General features: G+C 38.3%; 1 protein-coding gene across 1 annotated transcript in view; it reads right to left on the reverse strand.

The window, feature by feature from the left end:
• Positions 1-1,917: 1,917 nt before the first annotated feature.
• amon (prohormone processing protease amontillado) overlaps positions 1,918-21,149 on the reverse strand; it is a 288,241-nt gene continuing 269,009 nt past the window's right edge. The window contains exons 7-12 of the mRNA XM_073959324.1: positions 20,807-20,982; positions 20,320-20,633; positions 19,885-20,118; positions 19,661-19,825; positions 6,214-6,331; positions 1,918-6,154 (exon numbers count right to left, since the gene is read on the reverse strand). Of these exons, the coding sequence (XP_073815425.1) occupies positions 5,993-6,154; positions 6,214-6,331; positions 19,661-19,825; positions 19,885-20,118; positions 20,320-20,633; positions 20,807-20,982 (1,169 nt within the window). The 3' untranslated portion in view covers positions 1,918-5,992. The remainder of the gene's footprint in view (positions 6,155-6,213; positions 6,332-19,660; positions 19,826-19,884; positions 20,119-20,319; positions 20,634-20,806; positions 20,983-21,149) is intronic.

A 21,149-nucleotide genomic window follows, 5' to 3' on the forward strand; every position in this document is an offset into this window, starting at 1 on the left:
AAACATAGACTTAAAGACGACACACAAAATATCCCTGTAAACAGGAAAACAGGGAATGGCTTCGGAAAAAAATGTCAAAACGATCCTCGAACAGCCCTTAAACCGCACTTTAGCGATAATTTTGAACACTTGAGAGGGAAATACTTGGAGTTCCTTCTTAGAACTTGTAGTACGTTTGGAAGAAATTGTACGATGTGCAATGGTTCGGCCAAATCGTATATTCAATTCGTAGAGCTTTTGGGACATTATCTCAGGAAGTATGGACTTGCCTTCTGTGCCGTTGTAATAGGGAACGCTGCAAAAATGTCAAAACAAGGAAGTTGGACATTGGTAAACTGCAATCACAACTGAGAGCCACAGTATATTCCACTAAACTGGCCTGTCGAGCTGTTCAAAACCGGTGGCGACACGCTAAGTGTATTCATCAGGTAGTTAGCACCATCTGGCAGGAAAAGCACGTACCCGACATTTGGAAACTAAGCATTCTGTGGTCCGTCTACAAGAATAAATAAAAGTGTACTCTAGAAATAGGGGTATAAGTCTGCTTCCTATATATAAATAGGGATATTGTGTGAGCAACTGCAGCATATGGTCAACGAAATAATTGGCCCATGCCAATGCGTATTTAGACCTGTGCCGTTATAAAAGGACACGAGAGTACAAGCTGCTGTAAAAACTTCAAAACAAGGAAGATGGACATCGGTAAATTGCAATTACAGCAGATATCCACAGTATATTCCACTCAACTGGCCAGTCGAGCTATTCAAAACCGGTGGCGACACGCTAAATGTATTCATCAGGTAGTTAGCACCATCTGGCAGGAAAAGCACGTACCCGACGTTTGGAAACTAAGCGTTCTGTGGTCCGTCTACAAGAATAAATAAAAGTGTACTCTAGATATAGGGGTATAAGTCTGCTTCCTATATATAAATAGGGATATTGTGTGAGCAACTGAAGCATATGGTTAACGAAATAATTGGCCCATGCCAATGCGGATTTAGACCTGTAAAAAGCACCATATATTTACCTTGCGACAAATTTCGGGAAAATCTGAAGAGATCAATTGAAATGGAAAAGAACCTCTCCGAAGAGTTTAGTGACAAAAGGAGTTTCAGACAAGGAGACAGCCTTTCGTGTGACCTATTCAACATTCCAGCGACGTAGCCAGGGGGAGGCCCAGCTAAAGTGGGTCTGACAGTAAACGGCGACAAGACCAAGTTGATGGTATCGACGCACAATGCCCCCATAGAACTCGGCCAACTGCGGAAAATGGTACCCATAATTTTGAGGTAGTTAAAGACCTCGTCTGCCTCGGCATCGCTATAATCGCAACATCAGTTGTGAAATAAGAAGAAGAATAGTAGGTACGTTGGCTTAACTAAACTGCTTAAAAACAAATAATGGCACCGAGGCATGGGTACTTGGGCAAGCAGATAAAGCAGAAAAATTCTTCGAGAGATCTACGGGCCAATATGCGTTGACGTTGAATATCGACGTCGTACGAACCACGAGCTGCATCTGCTATACAACGACATCCGTATAGTTAAACGTATCGACGGACAACCATTGTGTTGGCTAGGCCATGTCATAAGAATTAGCGATGATGGACCCGCTAAAAAGTCATTTATAAGACGGGCCGCATGGCTTCGATGGAGTTAAAAGTGTAAGACGAGATCGGAAAACACGATATTCGAAATTGGAAAAGTACAGCAAGAAATAGTGAGGAATGGAAATCTTTTCTTAGTTCGGCTTATAGGACAAATGTATGAAATTCTAAGTCGATCTAGTCATGTCCGTCTGTCCGCATGTTGTAATCAATCTACCGTTCACAAACATTGAGATGGAACGCTATATTTGTGCAACCCAGTGTATTTTTTTCTATAGCCAGGTAAAGTTCTCACCTGGGCTACATCAACATTTTTCTTTTTGGTATATTGGTACCCCAGGTATTTTAAGGATTTTAGATACTTTTTTGTACCAAACTAGACGTTTGAGTTTTATAGTGGTTGCAAAGCATTGAAAATATTTAATCTTTCTTAGTGTCATAGATCCATGTTTTAATATAAAACCAACATAACCCAATTTCAGCTACTTTGAAGTATTTGGGTTCCCAGTGGTCACAAAATTTTTCCACTAAAATTAGGGGGTCCACGTTTTGCTATAGCCTTCATATAACGGTACAGCCCAATTTTAGATAATATAAAGTTTCAAACCACTTTTTCGACCGAATTAGTAAAAAGTATGTGTTTGGGCTTGCCATCGCACAGTATGGCCAAATTCAATTTTTTTCAAAACTTCCCAAAAATTTGACGTGAAGTGATAGAAAACAAGCTAGTTAAGAGAGAAACATGAAAATTTCATTGGTTGCACCGTTATATTTGAAGTAGAGGTGCCTATAACATGACCTTTTTTCTAAAAAAAAAAAATACTCAAAAATGCCAAGGAAATGCGTCGATATTGTGTCGACCATACTATCACGAGTTATTAGAAGTTTTTAAAGGTTAGTTTTGCTATCCGATAGTACGAAACTTGAACTATTGAAATGGGCTTAGAAGCAATTGTATTTGGGTTACAGTTCTGTAGAACAATCAGATTTGTTTTGGACGCGGTTTTACGGCAATATTTTTAATTAGTTCTTATGACTTATGAGTTATCTTGCACAATATCCATTACAGAATGTTCCGGTAGGGATTTGAAGCTTTTGGGCCATTATCTTAGGAAGTATTGTCTTATTCCGACACAAAAATTGTCCGTTGTAGATGAAGCCGCTCGAACAACCTACTGAAAATGGAATCAAAACGATGGAAGAGGAGCTCTTAAACTTCACTTTATCCGAATTTTGTGTGGGAGGTACCCGAACCTGATAAATGACTGGTTGAAATAATACGATGTGCAAAGTATGCACCAAACAGAAACTCCCTGCGAGAATTATTTTGCAGATTTGCCATTTTGGAGCTTTTAGGCAGAGCATTTCTACCTAACAGTGTTTTAGGCCAATATCGCAAGAAGTATGGACTTGCGCAAGAAAAAAACTGTACCGTCGTAAAGGGAGCCTCAAGGAAAACTTACTGAAAAATGTCAAAACGACCCGAATTTTGTGCAGGAGGTACCCGAAGGAGTGGATCGATACAATCCAAATTCCAACCTAATACATGACTGGATGAAATAATATGATGTGGAAATCAGAAACTCCCTGCGAGAATTATTTTTCAGATTTGCCATTTTGGAGCTTTTAGGGCTATATCTCTTGGAGCTTTTAGGCCAATATCTCAAGAAGTATAGGCTTGCGCAAGAAAAAAATTGTGCCGTCGTAAAGGGAGCCGCAAGGAAAACTTACTGAAAAAAAAATTCAAAACGATCCGAGAGTAACTCTTAAACCTAACTTGATCCGAACTGTGTGTGGGAGGTACCCGAAGGAGTGGACCGATACAATCCAAATTCCAACCTAATACATGACTGGATGAAATAATGCGATGTCCAAAGTCTGCACCAATCAGACACTCCCGGAGAGAATTAGCTTGCGGATTTGGTTGGTGCCGTCAGGATTTCCTGGAGCTTTTAGGCCAATATCTCAAGAAGTATGGACTTGCGCAAGAAAAAAATTATATCGTAGTAAAGAGAGCCGCAAAGACGACTTACTGAAAACAATTTCAAAACGATCCGAGAGAAGCTCTTAAACTTCTCGTTTTGAAATTGTTGTGTTGGAGGTACCCGAAGGAGTGGACCGATATTGTCCATATTCGAACGCGATTTTTATCTGGAAGGAATAATATGATGTGCAAGGTTTGGACCAAATCGATTGCTCCCTTCGAGAGTTATCGTTCACTCCATTTAAAGAACATTTTTGAACGTTTGTGGAGGAGGTATTCGAAGGAGTGGACCGATATGGCCCATCTTCGAAGTTAAACTATGTTTGGACAAAATATTACGATACCCAAAATTTGGTTCGAATCGGTTGTTCAAAGTTATATACCCTTTCTAGCCTAAAAGCTGAGGGTATGAATATATGAATTTTTTGTAACCATGCAAAACAAAAGATCTCCATTCGGTAAAAATCTCCTCTAGTTTTGATGGCTTTAGAAAATATAGATTTTTGTCACAAAACCGCCTATTTTGGACACACTGTGTAGCGGTCATGGTGGAGGTTATAAAACTTTAGGCATGATGGAAATTAATATTTATTGCTTGTTTTTGGTTTATACTTCACAAAAGAGGATTTCGGTTGTGTAGCCAGTGTTCGACCTGCCCATTGATGAAGGAAAGTCTCTCTCAATTTTACCGAACGTCCGCCTTAAGCGAAAACTTTAATTATTTTGCCTTAAACCTGAAAATAGCAGAAATTCTCGAATTAAAATATATATCTTGTAAACGTCAGAAGTAAGGGAAGCAGAGGGTATACATATCTACCGAGAAACCCGACTGTTACTTTTTAAGTTGTTCTGTGAAATGTTAGTATGACTGAACAGAACAGGGATTAAACAAAATACAATTTAAACTTACAAAATACATAAAGAATATGGGAAACTTTTTCGTTTACATATTCTAATCCATCTTAAATATTTCTAATTGGCCTCCACTATATTGTAATGGGAAATTACAGAATATTCACTTCTAAATACATCTGCATTGATATATATGTATTACATTCGTAAATTATAAAACCAGTATTCATGGGTCAATATTAACTAAAATCATTCAGGTTCTCCCATAACTTGTAAACTATTGGACATGAACTTAGGAAATGTTACAGAAGTTTATTTGACCATAAATATGACAGTAAATTAAGCTTTCGGTTAAAATGTCCAAAGCTAATTTGATCATATTTAACCCGCTATACTGGATTCGTAAGTTTCTTTGAGTACTTGATGAGGGGACCACTTTTAATGTTTTGAAGTAAACCAAAAATTGTTTCAGTGTTGGAACAATGATATAGTAATAGTGTTGACGTTGATCGTGACTGCAAAAGCGTTTAAAGGACCCCAGGACTTTTTACTCCATCTCATATTACAAAGAATAAAAATATTTGAAATAAAGATTAGTTCAAATACATGAATGTGTATATTTAATAAATTGCAATAATAACACTTTGCACTTTAACAAAGATAAGCGAAAAGTTAACATTATTTACAGCATCTGAAGATGAACGGAAATATTTTAAACGTTTAAAAATAATAAAAATATGCATACACCATTTCCACATGTAATACCAAGAATTTCGTTTTTGTTTTTACTGTCCAGAAATTACTAATTTGTCGGTGAACAAGGATGGTGAGATGTGAAGGATTTCCACATGGCTCATCCCACTCACCAACAAACTTTATATTTCTGGCTTTTTTGGCTTAACACATTTGATGTGAATTGTATGATTGAGTTTATTGAATGAAATATTTTAAATTACATATGAATATGGTGTAACAAATATTGCAAATAAAATACAACAAACATAAAATAAATCTTTGGCAAAATTTCAGTTACAAAGGTTGCTTAAAACATTAATGAACAAAAGGCCAAGAATTTAGAATGGAATTATGAACGATTTCATAATTAAATCTCCCACAATACAACATATAAATATTTCTTAAAACTTCCTAAAATATTCAACAAATACATACTAAACATAAACTAAACGAAAAAACATAAAAATAAAAACTATTTCAACAAACTATCAACATTTACCACACATCTCTCAGTATATCATAAATTTCCCTGGTTACTTTTAATTAAAACACTTTGAATTAACTTAAAACTATTGAATTTTCTTTAATGAAATATTTATGGTACGAACATTCCTTTCTTTTGTAGAATGGAATGGAATTGGCCTTTTGTCACACAAAACATCTCTTGTGTTATTTTAACTGTGGGAGTTTATCGACTTGGTTTTTTGGATTTTTCGCCTTTTTGATTCTCGTTTTTCGATATCGAATTTAGATTTAGTAAAATTCAAATTTTACTTGTTCTCACTTCAAAACGATCATGTTGCGGCGCATGAAATTTACTGCATTTTCTTTTCTTCATGAGCCTTTTTAACAATGGCCAATTTAGAGTGGGGCGATGCTGGCGAAAGTGTCCGATAGGGTGCCTCTTTGGTGCCATGCAATACAAGGGACCAATCGATTAACCAGCCAGAACGGGGTTGATTTGAATTGAATCGTGCCTGGAAAATGATAAAAAGTATTTTTTATTTGTATATTAAGAATATTATATTAAACAAACCTCCAGCTTCCATGTACCATGAGGATATTCACCCCATGAATGTGTTGTCATAAAAGGCCATTTAGTGAAACCGTCACGATGATCATCGTCATTGGCGCGTCGTGATAAAATCATGGATCTGCAAAAAGCAAATAAGAATTTAACATGAAGTACAGTAAACATGAAATTAAATATTCACTTATTTGGCCTAAGTGAAACGTTATAAAAAACCTTTGTATCTTATGGAGGAATCTACAAACAGTACAAAATAGTGCATCCATAGTGGACACTGGCTACTAATCCCACTACACGATCAAATGTACTTAACCAGAACAACCAAAAGATTTTCAGAAGGAAATTAGTAATAATGATATCTATCTTGAAATAAAAGCCCTCTGGACATATCGCTCATTTATTCAAAGACTGGCATATCTCAATAATTAAAAAGTTTACCAAAAATCAATTTAAAAAGATTATTACACAAACAATTAAATAAATGGTCGAAATCTTTTGTAAAGAGCTAACCTGAAATAAGCGTTAAATTTCTGTGCAAAATCAACCATGATTTGAAGTTTTTTAGTGCCTTATAAACTCAAAAAAAATTGTTGATGATTTGTGCCATACTTCTAGGAATTAAGCTGTAACTCATTGAGTTTTAGAGAAATCAACATTAAAACTCGACACAAAATAAAATAGATGTCGTAAGAAAAATAAAATTTGATAACTCAAAAACCCCATCTTTTTTGGGTTATGCCACTCTTTGAGTAGATGAGCGATATGTTGTATATTGTCCAAGGGAGAGTAAACTTCCTCCACCGATTTCGTTTTTGCAATCAAATGCTTGAAATACTCAACTTTTAGGGACTACAACAACACCGAAACTACATCCTATCCACAATCTTACAAGATATTGAAGAAAGACCGCTTCCGTGACGGGCACATTCGAAAAATTGCAACGTGAACTTGGGCGTCCATAAAACCTCAGGATTCAGGTGAGTGTGTTCATCTGGGATTTTAACCACGTACAGCATGTCGTGATATCAATTCGGGACCAACAGCAATTAAGGCGTTTTTATACCCTCCACCATAATATGGAGGGTATAATTAAATTTGCCATTCCGTTTGTAACACATCGTAATATTTATCGGAGACCCTACAAGGTACATCTCCCGATTTTCGGTGTTTTAAAGGTTGTGGTCTCAATATTCCTCAAAAGTGGTAGAAATTTGGTATTAAGTCTGCGCTGGGGGTATACAACTTTCCCCTATAACTTGTCGGTACAGGCCCGAGCCGTAGTAAAGCCCCCATAGAACAGTACCTCCCTATATCCGGTATTTTGAAGATTGTGGCATCAATATTCCACAGAAATGGCTGAAATATAGTATTTGGTCTTCATATGGGCTATTAAACGTTCCATTATTAAACGTACCATATGAAATTTGTCGGTATAGGTCCACACCTTCGTATAGCCCTCATAGAACGGTACCACCCGATTTTCGGTATTTTAAAAGTTTTAGCCTCATTATCACACCAAAATGGCTGAAAGTTGCTACTTAATCTTCGTTGGGGGTATACAACTTTCTCCCGGTATTTTGAATGTTGTGGCCTCATTATTCCACCGAAATGGCTGAAATTTGATATTTGGTTTTTATTTGGGGTAGTAAACGTTCCATATGAAATTTTTCGGTATAGGTCTACGCCTTAGTACAGTCCCCGTAGAACCATACCTACCTATATCCGCTATTTTGAAGATTGTGGCCTCAATATTCACCCGAAATGGCTGAAATATGGTATTTGGTCTTCATATGGGGTATTAAACGTTCCATATGAAATTTGTCGGTATAGATCCACACCTTCGTATAGCCCCCATAGAACGGTACCTCCCGATTTTCGGTATTTTAAATGTTTTAGCCTCATTATCACACTGAAATGGCTGAAATATGGTACTTAGTCTTCATTAGGGGTATACAACTTTCTCCTTAAACTATGTCGGAATTTTCCACGCCTTCATATAGCCCCCATAGATCGGTACCTCCCGATTTTCGGTATTTTGAAGGTTGTGGCTGCAGCAACCCACCGAAATGACTGAAATTTGGTGTTTAGTCTTTGTTGGAGCTAAAAAGCCTATCTGATTGAAATTCGTTGGTATAGGTCCACGTTTCGATATAGCTCCCATAAAACGGTACTTCCCGATTTTCGTAATTCTGAAGGTTGTGACGTAATATCCCACTGAAAGACTGAAATTTTTATTTAGTCTTCCATGTGCCTATCAAATATTCCAGAAGGGAATTACCAGTATAGGTCCGCGGGTTCCTATATCCCCCCATAGAAGCGTACCTCTTGTTTTTCGGTATTTTGAAGGTTTTACCGAAATATCGGAGATTTGGTATTTAGTCTTCTTTGAGTCTAAAAACTCTCCGCCAGAAATTTTTACGTATAGATCGACGTTTTGATATAGCCCCCATGGAACGGTACCGCCTGAATTTCGGTATTTTGAAGGTTAGCCACATTGTTTTACAGAACTTGCTGAAATTTGGTATTTAGTGTACTTCATAACCGAAAGCATACTAATTGTTCCATTTTACTTCAATACAACTCGTGGTGGAGGGTATAGCAAGTTCGGCCTTGCCGAACTTAACGCCTTTCTTACATGTTGCCTTTGAAACTGGAGTTTTTCTGCTGCGATGGATGGGTTGTGGTCTCCAAGAAAGACATTCACACTTTACTGTCTTTGCAACTTCTATATGATAGGCTCCTTGATATAGAGGTTCTCGTTTGTACCTTTTGACATTTATCACTCCCTAAATCATGAGGATCTCTCCTGACGTGCCTGCATGGTTGAAGCTTTTCCATCAGCTTCTGGCAGTAATACTCGCCTCGATAGCATCCAAGCAACATATTTTTATGCTGATGAACCATTACAATCTTCGCCATGAAGATGATGCACTTGTGTCAAGAGAATGTACCATGTTGTAGTCCTCAGAGAGGCATTATTCCACTTAAATATGTCATCGAACGTTGCATCCAATATTTTGGGATACTTAGTGATCGGAATCAGAAAACAACCGACCAACATATTCAGGGGGGCAGTCCAGGTGGTGAACAGTGTGACGGTGAATTTACCGACGGATATTTTAACAGTCGCTACCGGATTTACGCGGAACCACACTACATCAACCTTCCGGCCATTTGTATCGTTTTTTGTGTTGGCAGCAGTATATCTCGGATAACCCAGGACCAATATGGATGTGCTCAGGTTGTCACATCCATATCCGCATCCACCACACTCAAACTTCGGTGAGATGCATTAGAAGCCGGTAGTGGGTGCATCTCAGGGGTTACTCTGGACTCGTCTTTGTGAGGGACTGCGACACCAACTATGTAGCCCGCAGTCCCCTTAACAACAGGGGTTGAGGAAGGATCGCACCAGAAGTGGAGGTTTTCTTATTGCACCAGTCTATATAATGCAGACCTATCTCGCTCTAAAGGCCCGTACATAAAATGTATAGGGGTAGAAGTCAGGTGTGCACCTGCCGAGGTAGATTTGCTTAACGTATACATCCCGTCGATAATTATGTAGTAGTACTCCAGATGAAAGGCCCAACATTAGCTCGCTTTTGGAAGATCACAACCGTTTGGTATTGGGGGACTTTAATGTTCATCATGAGTTGTGGCATTCAGTCCTCTGCAATGACCAAAGAAGCGGATTAATAGCACTACGTTTGGAACGGTCAATAAGATAGTGGCACTTTTTGGCAAATATAACATCATGCTACCTGGTCTGACAAATTACGTCACCTGCCAACCCGTCGTTTCTCTTAGGTCAGACCATCTCCCCATAATTGGCTCCTGCAGCAGACCGCCCTATTTCATCACCTCTGGATGCCGCACTTTCATCAATCATGGGAAAACTAATTGGCCGAGCTTCAAAAAGTTCACTAATCACCGCTTCTGCCCAACCCTCCCGTTGTTCGTTCCGAGACATCATCACTGCTGAAGCCGCTCGCCATATACCAAATTTCCCAACAGAGGCGACGCGATTAACAAATGAGCGAGATAAGCTTCATCGTGCCAACCCCAGTGACCCCAGAATCAGGGAGCTAACACTGGAACAAGTGGCTAAATCCCCTGAGGAGTTGCAACATTGGAACCGGAATATGTGAATTGTGGGCAAACATTTAAGTCATTCTCGAACCCTGGAATGAAAGAAGACAGGACCTTAGTCACGTTTGTTGGCGTTACGTGAACTGATCCGAAGAGGTGCGCAATTTATTTTGATCGACAGTTTGTCTAGAACCCAGGGAATGACAGGGCGAAAAGAAGATTACTACGTAATACTGCAGAGGCGGAACCACCACAAGTTACAATGGATGCTGATCAGGACGCTAAATCATCCAAAGTGTTGGGCCCTGATGGAATCTCCATGATAATAATGAAACAGCTGGGTAAGCCGGTAGTCAAGTATCTTACCAAAGTTGTCAACCCATCGCTAGCCATCTACATCATTCACTTTTTCCACGAGCGGAATATGCAAATATGCGTCACAAGATTCTAGGGGTCACATTGGACAGCATGTTCACGTCATCCGCGCATACCAGGGATACCTGCGAAAAGCTGAGTTGTATGAACAATGTCTCAAGTCCCTAGTCGGTAACATTTGGGGTGCAGATAAAGTAACCTTGTTGACACCAGATAATACGATAGATCGGTCGGTGATAAGCTATGCGATGTCGGTGGTCCGCGAATATATGTCAATGCGTTAAAAAAATATCCAAACCTGTAAAAATGACGACCTTAGAATTGCAACAGGGTTCCTACTCATGTCTCCTGACAAAGATTCTTCCAGTACAGCAACAGAATAGCATGTACTCCTTGCAGTTCTCGTTCGTGTGTTACCGTGAGAGTCATCCAAATCGCCATATGGTGGACAGGACCACCCACCCAGGCATATCAGGAGGGATCATTATGATCTAGAAAGATAGCTCCAACTTTATAAGAGAGAACACCTAGATTAACAAGCCAGTCTAACAGGTTTAAAAGCATTCGCACAGAAGCAGTCGCAGATGCCATAAAAGTCTACATGCTGTCCTTGGAGAACATGCCCCATCTATCGCAGCTGAGGAGCGTTAGCTGTCACGACAATCCAGAGTAATTTTTGGCTGAACTACGCTCGGGATAATGAAGTCGTCTAAATTCCTAAAGAGCAAGGATCGATGACACCGTGCAAAATATCTGCCCAGTATGCGGCACAGGCCAACACGACTCACTGCACCTTTTAACTGCCCTGCCAAACGTACTTAACCAACTCCATTAGCTTTGTAATTACAAGCATATTTCTACAATTGGAGATAGACCCAGATCCAGATTAAGCAAAAAACGAACTTACTAACGTACAGTGGATATACACTGGGAGATGTTCTGCGCAGCAAGCAGCAACATAACTATTATCACAGTAGTAATGGAGGCTGGTAAGGCTAAAGCACCCTCAGAATTGCACCCATTACACTGTGGAAAAAAATTCAATTTGCAATTTTTTCAAAATGATTGGAAAACCCGAGTTGATTATGAAAGTAAAGCTAAAAAAATGAGACACGTGTATCGGCGTTTTTAAAGTTTACATCGAAAAGTAACCAAAGTAGGCGGGGCAAGTTCCGCCCATTTCTAGTTTTTTTCAAAATATTCGAGTTAAGATATTTTGGAATCCTTGCATTTTAGGTATATAGTGTCTTTTATTTCTTTAATGAGGAGGATGTGGGGAATATTATTGTTAAAAATGTTAACTCTCGTCAAAGGGGTCTTTTTGGTCCTTTTTTCGAAAATCTTTCAAAAACTCCCTTAAAATGTGATCATATCAAATCCAAATATTCTACAAAACTATTCGTCATAAAAGTTTACTATAGGTCTCAGAATACACCAAATCGGTGAATCTTATCTAATCGCCAGGAATGTCTAAAAATGAAAAACACGTTTTAGGGTTAAAGTCGGACTTCATCTAATTTTATTCAAAATTGTCCCACAAAACATAATTTTAGAGAGATGACGTCAAAGACAAACATATTCTTCCTCAAATTTCACTATGGATCACCAAAGAAATTAAATGTCTATTTACATTACATATCATGAAAATATCAGTATCAATTTTGCTGAAAAATCATGAAAACATTTACCAATTTTTTTGATAAAATTTTTTTCCTTCTTTTTTAGAGTTGATACCAGAAAGTAATATAACCCTTAGTTCTACGTGAAAAGTGCCCAAATGAAGAAAATTTCTAAACAAAATTTTATTATGAGTTTCAGAATAAACCATACATCTACGTATACTATTTCCTTAAAAAATTAGATTACACATTTGTATATTTTAGGTTGAAATTATTTGCTTTCATTTTGGACTGTTAATTTTACATAATTCCATGCTGGATCAAAATCTAACGAAATCCTTCACTTTTTGAGGACATTGTTAAAAAAGTAAATGTTACAAATCAAATTTCACTATGAGTCTCTGAATAAAAGAAAACTGTAACCATAACATATAACATTCTTATCAGCCCTTATTTTTGACATAGGGCCTAGGGCACTGATGGGCAAATTGCGAGAGACTCATGTATTTTTTACACTTTTGTGTGTGAGGCAGAGCATTTCTGCCCATCAGTGGCCTAGGGCCATATTTTTTATTATACCCTCAGCCTTTAGGCTAAAGAGGGTATTTACACTTTGATACGACCAAAAATGTGCCTCATCGAAATAATGGTTTTAGACCCCAAGTATGTTTGTACGATATCCGTTTCAGACAATTTTGAGTAGATCTAGCAATGTCCGTCCGTCTGTCTGTCTGTCTGTCTGTCCGTCTGTCTGTCTGGCTGGCTGGTGCGCACGATAACTCTCGAACGGATCAATCGATTCGGTCCAAATTTTGGGTATCCAAATATTTTGTCCAGATTCGATTTAAGTTCGAAGATGGACTATATAGGTCCACTCCTTCAGGTACCTCCCCCACAAATGTTCAAAAATTGTCGCAAAAATTGTGCGCACGATAACTCTTGTAGGGAATAACCGATTTGGTCCATACTTTGCACATCGTGTATTTTCTACCAAACTTAGATGAGGTTCCAATATGGACTCAATCGGTCCACTCCTTCGGGTACCTCCCACACAAAATTTCGGAAAAGTTCAGTTTAGGACCTGGTCTCGAATCGCTTTGATTTTTGTTTACTCTAGTTGTATTCGCTGTCCTCTATACGACGCTGTAAGTTTCATTAGGGGCAAGTTCATACTTCCTCAGAAAATAGCCTGAAAGTTACAAAAAACCCTATGACACCGTGTGTAGTGGTTGGAGCGCATGATAACTCTCGAATGGACCTGCCGATTCGGTCCAAAATTTGGCTTTCGTAATATTTTGTCCAAGCTTAGTTTAAGTTCAAAGATGGATTATAACGGTCCACTCCTTCCGGTACCTCCCCCACAAAAGTTCGAAAATGTTCGGAAAATTTGTGCGTGCGATGACTCTTGAAGGAAGTAACCGATTTGGTCCATACATTGCACATTATGAAATTTCTACCAGACTTAGATGAGGTTCCAATATGGACTCAATCGGTAAACCCCTTCGAGTACCTCCCACACAAAATTTCGGAAAAGTTCAGTTTAGGACCTGCTCTCGAATCGCCTTGGTTTTTGTTGTAACATTTTGTATTCACTGTCCCCTATACGAAGGTACAAGTTTCCTCAGGGGCAAGTCCATACTTCCTGAAAAAATAGCCTGAAAGTTGAAAAACAAACCCAATGACACCATGTTTATGGGTGGAAGCGCAAGATAATTCTCGAACGGATTCCGGCCAAAATTTGGCCATCGTAATATTGTTTCCAAACTTACTTTAAGTTCGTAGATAAGCCACATCGGTCCACTCCTTCAGGTATCTACCCCACAAAAGTTCACAAATATTCGGAAAAATGGGTGTTAAAACCCCCTATGGCACCCCCAAGGTCTATGTCGGTCCATTCCTTTAAGTACCTTTTCCTCAAAATTTTTGAACTTTAATCCTAATCAACATTTTTGTCGGTTCATACGACCAACATTTTGAAACCCCCTAAATACATAAGTTTTTTTGTGAAAAAAGTGTTTCAATTTGCACAGGCTGAGGGTATATCTCTGTCGGCAAAGCCGACTGATACTTTTTAACTTGTTTTTTTATCCAGATTGTCGTTGTGGTTGGCCACTATAAATATATTATTGATGGTTTTTATACCCTCAGCCTTTAGGCTAAAGAGGGTATTTACACTTTGATACGACCAAAAATGTGCCTCATAGAAATAATGGTTTTAGACCCCAAGTATGTTTGTACGATATCCGTTTCAGACAATTTTGAGTAGATCTAGCAATGTCCGTCCGTCTGTCTGTCTGTCCGTCTGTCTGTCTGTCTGTCTGGCTGGCTGGTGCGCACGATAACTCTCGAACGGATCAATCGATTCGGTTCAAATTTTGGGTATCGAAATATTTTGTCCAGATTCGATTTAAGTTCGAAGATGGGCCATATAGGTCCACTCCTTCAGGTACCTCCCCCACAAATGTTCAAAAATTGTCGCAAAACTTGTGCGCACGATAACTCTTGTAGGGAATAACCGATTAGGTCCATACTTTACACATCGTGTAATTTCTACCAAACTTAGATGAGGTTCCAATATGGACTCAATCGGTCCACTCCTTCAGGTACCTCCCACACAAAATTTCGGAAAAGTTCAGTTTAGGACCTGGTCTCGAATCGCTTTGATTTTTGTTTACGCAAGTTGTATTCGCTGTCCTCTATACGACGCTGTAAGTTTCATTAGGGGCAAGTCCATACTTCCTGAGAAAATAGCCTGAAAGTTACAAAAAAACCTATGACACCGTGTGTAGTGGTTGGAGCGCAAGATAACTCTCGAACGGATCTGCCGATTCGGTCCAAAATTTGGCTTTCGTAATATTTTGTCCAAACTTAGTTCAAGTTCAAAGATGGATTATATCCGTCCACTCCTTCCGGTACCTCCCCCACAAAAGTTCGAAAATGTTCGGAAAATTTGTGCGTACGACAACTCTTGAAGGGAGTAACCGATTTGGTCCATACTTTGGACATTATGAAATTTCTACCAGACTTAGATGAGGTTCCAATATGGACTCAATCGGTAAACTCCTTCGAGTACCTCCCACACAAAATTTCGGGAAAGTTCAGTTTAGGACCTGCTCTCGAATCGCCTTGGTTTTTGTTGTAACTTCTTGTATTCACTGTCCCCTATATGAAGGTACAAGTTTCCTCAGGGGCAAGTCCATACTTCCTGAAAAAATAACCTGAAAGTTGAAAAACAAACCCTATGACACCCTAAGTTTATGGGTGGAAGCGCAAGATAATTCTCGAACGGATATGCCGATTCCGGCCAAAATTTGGCCTTCGTAATATTGTTTCCAAACTTAGTTTAAGTTCGTAGATAAGCCATATCGGTCCACTCCTTCAGGTACCTACCCCACAAAAGTTCAAGAATATTCGGAAAAATTGTGCGCACGATAACTCTTGATGGGAGTGACCGATTTGGTCCATACTTTACATATTCTCATAATATCTACCAGATATAGATCAGGTTCGAATATGGACTATATTTGTCCACTCCATCCCGTACCTCCCACACAAAATTTTTGATAAGTTCACTTTAAGACCTGCTATTGAATCACATTGATTTTTGTTGAAGCAACTTACATTCGCTGCTTCAATTACGATGGTAAAAGTTGTTTCAGGGGCAAGTCCATACTTCTTGAGAAAACAGCCCGAAGGGTGTAAAAACCCCCTATGTCACCCCCATAGTCTATGTCGGTTCATTCTTTTAAGTACCTTTTCGGCAAAATTTTTGAACTTTAATCTTAATTAACATTTTTGTCGGTTCATACGACCAAAATTTTGAAACCCCCTAAATACATATTTTGTTTGTGAAAAACGTCTTTCAATTTGCACAGGCTGAGGGTATATCTCTGTCGGCAAAGCCGACTGATACTTTTTTACTTGTTCGTTATGAATTCATACAGAAGATGTTCTGCGATTCACTTAAAAAGTTTTTAAATATTTGTGGTGAATATATATTTGAAAACAAGTAAAAAAGCATTAGGTTCGGCCGGGCCGAACTTTTCATACCCTACACCATAAAATATTCTGAACTAAAATGGAATAATTAGTTTTCATTCCTGTCCCCAATTTTAAGTGGGTACGTTAAAATGTCAGATAATGTACATAAAATGCTTCATTCGGGAGGCCCTTTTTTATGGTGCCTATATCTAACTATGTATGGTGGGCTAGAAATTGGAAAGTACCGTTATATAGGGGTTATAATAAAACATGGGCCTATGTTGGCAGTTTTTGATGGGAGCCTTTAATGTCAAATAACTCCTAATTCGGTTAAAAATTTTAGCTAGAATCCTCAAAATACCGAAAATCGGTAATATTATAACTAATTCGGTCTAGAAATGTGACTTAAAACGTCAAAATACCTGAAATCGGGCGGTAACGTTATATGGGGGCTATTCCAAAACATGGACCTATGTCCACTAGTTATATTTTATTTTAGTTTATTGACATTTAAGAACCCTAAATGTCAATTTATAGCTAAATCGGTCTGAAAATGTAGGTAAAAACGTCAAAATGCCGTAAATCGGGGGTACCTTATATGGGGGCTATACAAAAACGTGGACCTATGTCCACAAGTTTTGTCATATAAGTTTATTGACATTTAAGAACTTTAAATGTCAAATTATAGCTACATCGGTCTGAAAATGTAGCAAAAATGTCAAAATACCGTAAATCGGGGGGTGCCGTTATATGGGGGCTATACCAAAACGTGGACCTATGTCCACAACTTTTGTTATATAAGTTTATTGATACTTAAGAACCCTAAATGTCAAATTATAGCTAAATCGGTCTGAAAATGTAGCTAAAAACGTCAAAATACCCCAAATCGGGGGGTACCGTTATATGGGGGCTATACCAAAACGTGGACCTATGTCCACAAGTTTTGTCATATAAGTTTAGTGACATTTAAGAACCCTAAATGTCAAATTATAGCCACATCGGTCTGAAAATGTAGCTAAAAACGTCAAAATACCGCAAATCGGGGGGTACCGTTATATGGGGGCTATACCAAAACGTGGACCTATGTCCACAAGTTTTGTCATATAAGTTTATTGACATTTAAGAACCCTAAATGTCAAATTATAGGTACATCGCACAGTGGATCCACTTGTATGGAGAAAGTGGCCAAAAATATTTAGAGTGTAAAAATCAAGCCAATGCGCCGGTTACAGCTGCTGTGCTGCTGCGAAGAGTGGTTTAAGAAACCACGAGCGTAACATTCTCTCCCCTTTCCCCTCTGGAGGGGCTAGACGGTGAGAATTGTTTTATGCTGTTAATACAAAATAACATGAACAAAGGTCCGGATTATCTTATGATGCAAAAATAGGCTTGGGGAAACAAAACAATCTCCAAAACAACATAAAATTCAACCAATTTAGCGGATTAAAAAAAACCAACATTTTTGTCTGAAAATTGGTAAAAATTTCAATATAGATCGTATAGCGTTCTTCCTGCAAGGCACGTACCGCCAACGTAAGACAAATTTGGAAGAAGATTTCTTCATCTTGCCACTGATACCAATTATGTTAATGTTCGTGGTCAGATAACAGAGTTATACGGTAATATATCCACAGAAACCCTATTCTAAGGCAGCTTTAGTCAACGACCACCATTTATAGTCTGGCACTAGATGGCAGCTGATTTTAATACTGAATAATCTTAAACCCATGACCAACTTTAGAAAATTATTCCCGAGGTGGGCACTGGTGGGCATCATGACGAAAACCTTAGGTCAAATTTAAGTATATGACCGAATTACAAAATACACTAAGAAAATATGCAGCTAACTAGAATTCCACAACACGCTAAAACACTATTTTTAAATGAAAATTAAGCTATTACCTCCTCCTTGAAAATCCACTATAATATTTCGCTATACGTATTAGTTTCGTGATATTCTGAATATATTTACTTGCACTTAAAATATAGGTTGTACTCGCAACAAAAAATATTAGTCAAATGTTCCGACTTTTGAAGCTGTTCTTAAGAAGATCGCGTTCGAATGAAACAAAAATTAATATATTTTTAAAAAGGTCCATATCATAGCTGCCAGAGTTGCCAGATGTTGTACCAAAATTCTGACATTCATTTTTTTATTTTTGGCCAATGGGTGGATCCACTGTGCATCGGTCTGAAAATGTAGCTAAAAACGTCAAAATACCGCAAATCGGGGGGAACCGTTATATGGGGGCTATACCAAAACTTGGACCGATATAGCCCATCTTCGAACTTGATCTTACGACGGCTAAAAAAATGGTATTCCCCAATTTTCAGCGAAATCGGTCGACAAATGCGACCTGTATGTTGCGAACGGACGGACGGACGGACATGCATAAATCGACTCAGAAAGTGATTCTATGTATATCCCTAGAAGGAACTATGGGTCTATCTCGCTTCCTTTTGTATGTTACATACAAATGCACTAACACATAATACACCTTACCACATAGTGGTGTAGGGTATAAATATAGAAAACTCAGATCGGTTTTGGTAAAATTGCGTATTTTTAGTACTTTTAACTTAACGTAAATAAACATTTCATTTCTTTGGCGACCCATAGTGAAATTTGACAGAGAATATATTTTTTTCTCACATAATCTCTCTAAAATTATGTTTTATGCGACAGTTTTGAATTAACTCAGATGAAGTTCGACTTTAACCCTAAAACGCTTTTTTAATTTTTAGAGATTCCTGGCGATTAGATAAGATTTTCAGATTTGGAGTATTCTGACGAACATTTTCGAGGAGTTTTGAAAGATTTTCGAAAAAGGACCAGAAAGACCTCTTTGATGAACCGCATGAGGGTTAAAATTTTTAACAAAAATATTCCCCACATCCTCCTCAATAAAAATTCCTTGTAATTTTTGTTGGTTGTCGCACAGTGTTATCTACATCCATTACATCTAACAGATGTTGACATGTGTTGAACATTGATCCGGAAATGAACAGATACGTGACCCGGGCAAAGACCAAACGAGCTCTGAACAGGCATTATGGAATGTATTGCCGCTCCCACAATGAATAAAATCAACGAACATAACCACGTAATTGTTGAGGTGATGGAAGATTCTTCCGAGTCAATTAGGAGCATAGAACAAGCCGTTGTCCTTATACCTCCGAATAACATCAACTTTCTAAACAAACAAAATGAAATAGTTTTCTATAGAATTTGCAGTCGCCTCAATTCATATTGGACATGGATAAGTACATAATTTTTATGAAATCTATATTCCTAGACCTGGAGATTGAATCAGAATCATGTTATTCATAAAATCAAATCGGCGTTATTGAATATATTGCAACAACAACAACATTTTTATAATCCCTACCTTGTACCCATTGGTGATGTTAAAAACAATTCCAAATCTCCTCTACGCGATGCATTTGCCGATATAACAGCTTGGACATGTTCCAGGTAATTCACTTCTGTATCAGTTCCTTTGCAGGCATCTGTTTTTATTTCCAAAAACAGAGAGCGGCCAGAGTAGATGGGACTAAAAACAATTTTATTTCAATTGAAACATTTATTTCAAGAACAATTTTTAAAACTTACTGTGTCTCAGAAATTTCACCAGCTTCACAGTGATACCTGGGCGGTACTGTATGCCACTGTTTGGCCAAGGTGACCATGCCACCAGCATCCAGAACTCCAAAACCAAACAAGTGATTAAACTCCAGTCCCACACCATTCATTGTCCAATGGAAACGATTTTTGGCATCAAAAAGGGAATTCCGTTTTGAAGTCAAAACGGTCAAATGTTGAATATCACGCCATGTCAATTCGGGACTGAAGAAAATTGAAGAAACAAAGCATAAAATTAAAAATGAATGCTTTTAAATTTCTCGACAGTAAAAACTGAATTGAAACAGTAGCTTTATGTAACTACGTCATTGTTTCAATCCATTTCAATCCAATTTAAGTGCCTTCTCCATATGTGTAATGTTTCCTTCCCTATCAACAACAGCATCGTTCGCATGATTTACTTACTTTGCCTCCAAGGCCAATGCAAACACACCAGCTGCTTCCGGTGCGGCCGCACTCGTACCCGAATGTGTTGTTGTACATTTGCCATATAAATCTGTTGTTGCTACACCAGTATTGGGATCTTTGGCACCATTACTAAATGTACTGGCCAATGTTGAGCTGCAGCTTTCATCGTAATGAGCATTTTGACCATCGTTTATGGCGCTATTAATGGAAATTGTCCACATGGAAGCGGCATAGCCATCACAATTGCAATCGTCCTCTTCGCCGCCATCACCCGATGCCCAGACATAAATATTGCCCAAACCATTACGACCCTACGGGAAATGTAAGAAAATGTGTTTTTTCATTGTGAGTTTGTGTGGGTTATTACATTTGGTTACAATCGAATGATTTCTCCTACTGAGGTAGGTAGAGAGAGAGAATGTGGGGGTAAAATCTCTAAGACTTATCGAAATGCCGGTGGTTCTACTAAACACATTATACACACCTCATTAACACCCTGTACAATGGCGCGCATTGTTGCATTACGTGGTCCATCCACAGTTTTGCCATCATCAGTTGGACCCCATGAAGCACTGTAAATGTGAATTTTATGTGGTTCATGGCCCATTGAATTCGCTTCAATCAAATCTGTCATATAAGGTTGATCCAACATGCGTATTCCTAAAAATGAAAATAAAAGAGGGGGGAGAGAGAGGAAGGAAATCAATTATTATGACTATATAAATGCTTTACCTTCATTATTTATAGTTTTATTATCTATCTTTATTATAATAATCTTATCTAACACATAACGTCATGTTATTGACATTCCACTAAAAATGGAATTT

This window comes from Musca autumnalis, unplaced genomic scaffold, assembly GCF_047663935.1.
Source record: "Musca autumnalis isolate F117 unplaced genomic scaffold, ASM4766393v1 scaffold_1, whole genome shotgun sequence".
In the NCBI taxonomy this organism is placed as follows: Eukaryota; Metazoa; Arthropoda; class Insecta; order Diptera; family Muscidae; genus Musca; species Musca autumnalis.